The sequence below is a fragment of the Aphis gossypii genome, chromosome X, assembly GCF_020184175.1.
Source record: "Aphis gossypii isolate Hap1 chromosome X, ASM2018417v2, whole genome shotgun sequence".
NCBI classification, from domain to species: Eukaryota; Metazoa; Arthropoda; class Insecta; order Hemiptera; family Aphididae; genus Aphis; species Aphis gossypii.
The window spans coordinates 15,844,241-15,845,486 of record NC_065533.1 but is presented as its reverse complement, the minus strand read 5'-3'; the positions used below and the strand labels follow the sequence as shown (position 1 = coordinate 15,845,486).

At 31.9% G+C, this 1,246-nt stretch overlaps 1 protein-coding gene across 1 annotated transcript; it reads right to left on the bottom strand.

The window, feature by feature from the left end:
- On the bottom strand, window positions 1-405 carry LOC114131207 (uncharacterized). The gene has a single exon (XM_027996371.2). The coding sequence runs from the start codon at window positions 403-405 to the stop codon at window positions 1-3; it is 405 nt and encodes a 134-aa protein (XP_027852172.2).
- Window positions 406-1,246: the final 841 nt, after the last annotated feature.

Sequence of the window (1,246 nt, the reverse complement as noted above, 5' to 3'; positions counted from 1 at the left end):
TTACCTAGAAGTGATTTGATAATGCGTTACTACTCTGTGCTCACTAGTATGCTCTCTTAACCATTTCTTCACTTCATCACAATAGTAAATTCTAAGAGGTTTCATAAAAGCAACGTCTAAGGGTTGAAGCTTATGGGTGCAGTGTGGAGGGAAGCAAAGTAAAATAACACCAGCTTCACGTGCTTTATCAATAAGTTCAATGTTTTTTGTGTGGGTAGCATGGCCATCAAGCAAAAGTAATACTCTATTGGTATAAGAAGCTCTAGAAAACACAATAAACTTTTCAAACCATTTTAAAAATAAATCACTCTGAATCCATCCACTAGGGTGGACTTCTGCCCATGAACCAGGAGGAGCTCCATCAATTAATTCTGGTTTTGATCTTACACGGGGAAATATTAACATAGGGGCATAAATGAACCATCGGCACACATACATATTTCGACAGTAACAGTTTGTCCTTTTTCTGCAGAAGTTAAAGCACCTACTTGTCAACGTCCACGGCATGCAACTACTTTACTTTGTGTTTTTGGTACACAAGTAATACCGGTTTCATCGACATTGTAAAATTGCGAAGCTTGAAGCTTATGAGAAACTATTACATCAGATAGTAGGGTATAAAACTTCTCTACAGCTGTAGGATTGAAACCTGAAGCTCAAGCAGCTGATGTAGCTTCAGGTTTACGAATTGAGAAGTCTGAATTTCTTTTTATAAAATTGTACATCCAATCTAAACCAGCTTGCTCATTTTCTTTGGCAAATGGATGGTTTATTTGATTTTTTTCTGCAAGTTGATATGCCAAAAGACGAATTTCTTTTGTAGTGAGACCAAACAAACGAGCTTCCATTGCTTTAATATAATTACCAAGTTGATTTCGTTGTTCCTCGTTGAAAACCGTTTTAAAAACACCTAATCCTAGAATATTAAAAGTATTATCTATTTAATAAAACATGATCAAAATTATCAGATTTTATCTGTCCATAAATTACGTTTTCTATTTTAATATTGGTAATAGTAAATTAATATTAAAATATTTATACTTAATTAAAATTATAATAGTAAAATTAAATTAAAATAAATATGTTCTATTATTTTTCATGATAGATAATATCTATTATAATTTAACTTTTTTTTCCTGAATCCCCAGTATCTTTATACTATTCAATCTTCTTTATAGTGTTTTTAATGGATTCTGACTATAATAATTGGACGTCAATGGCACAAATATGGAAAAAACTAAGAACC

Excerpts from the sequence above, each read along its gene's own strand:
- LOC114131207 (XM_027996371.2), bottom strand. The coding sequence starts at position 405 with ATGTTAATATTTCCCCGTGTAAGATCAAAACCAGAATTAATTGATGGA.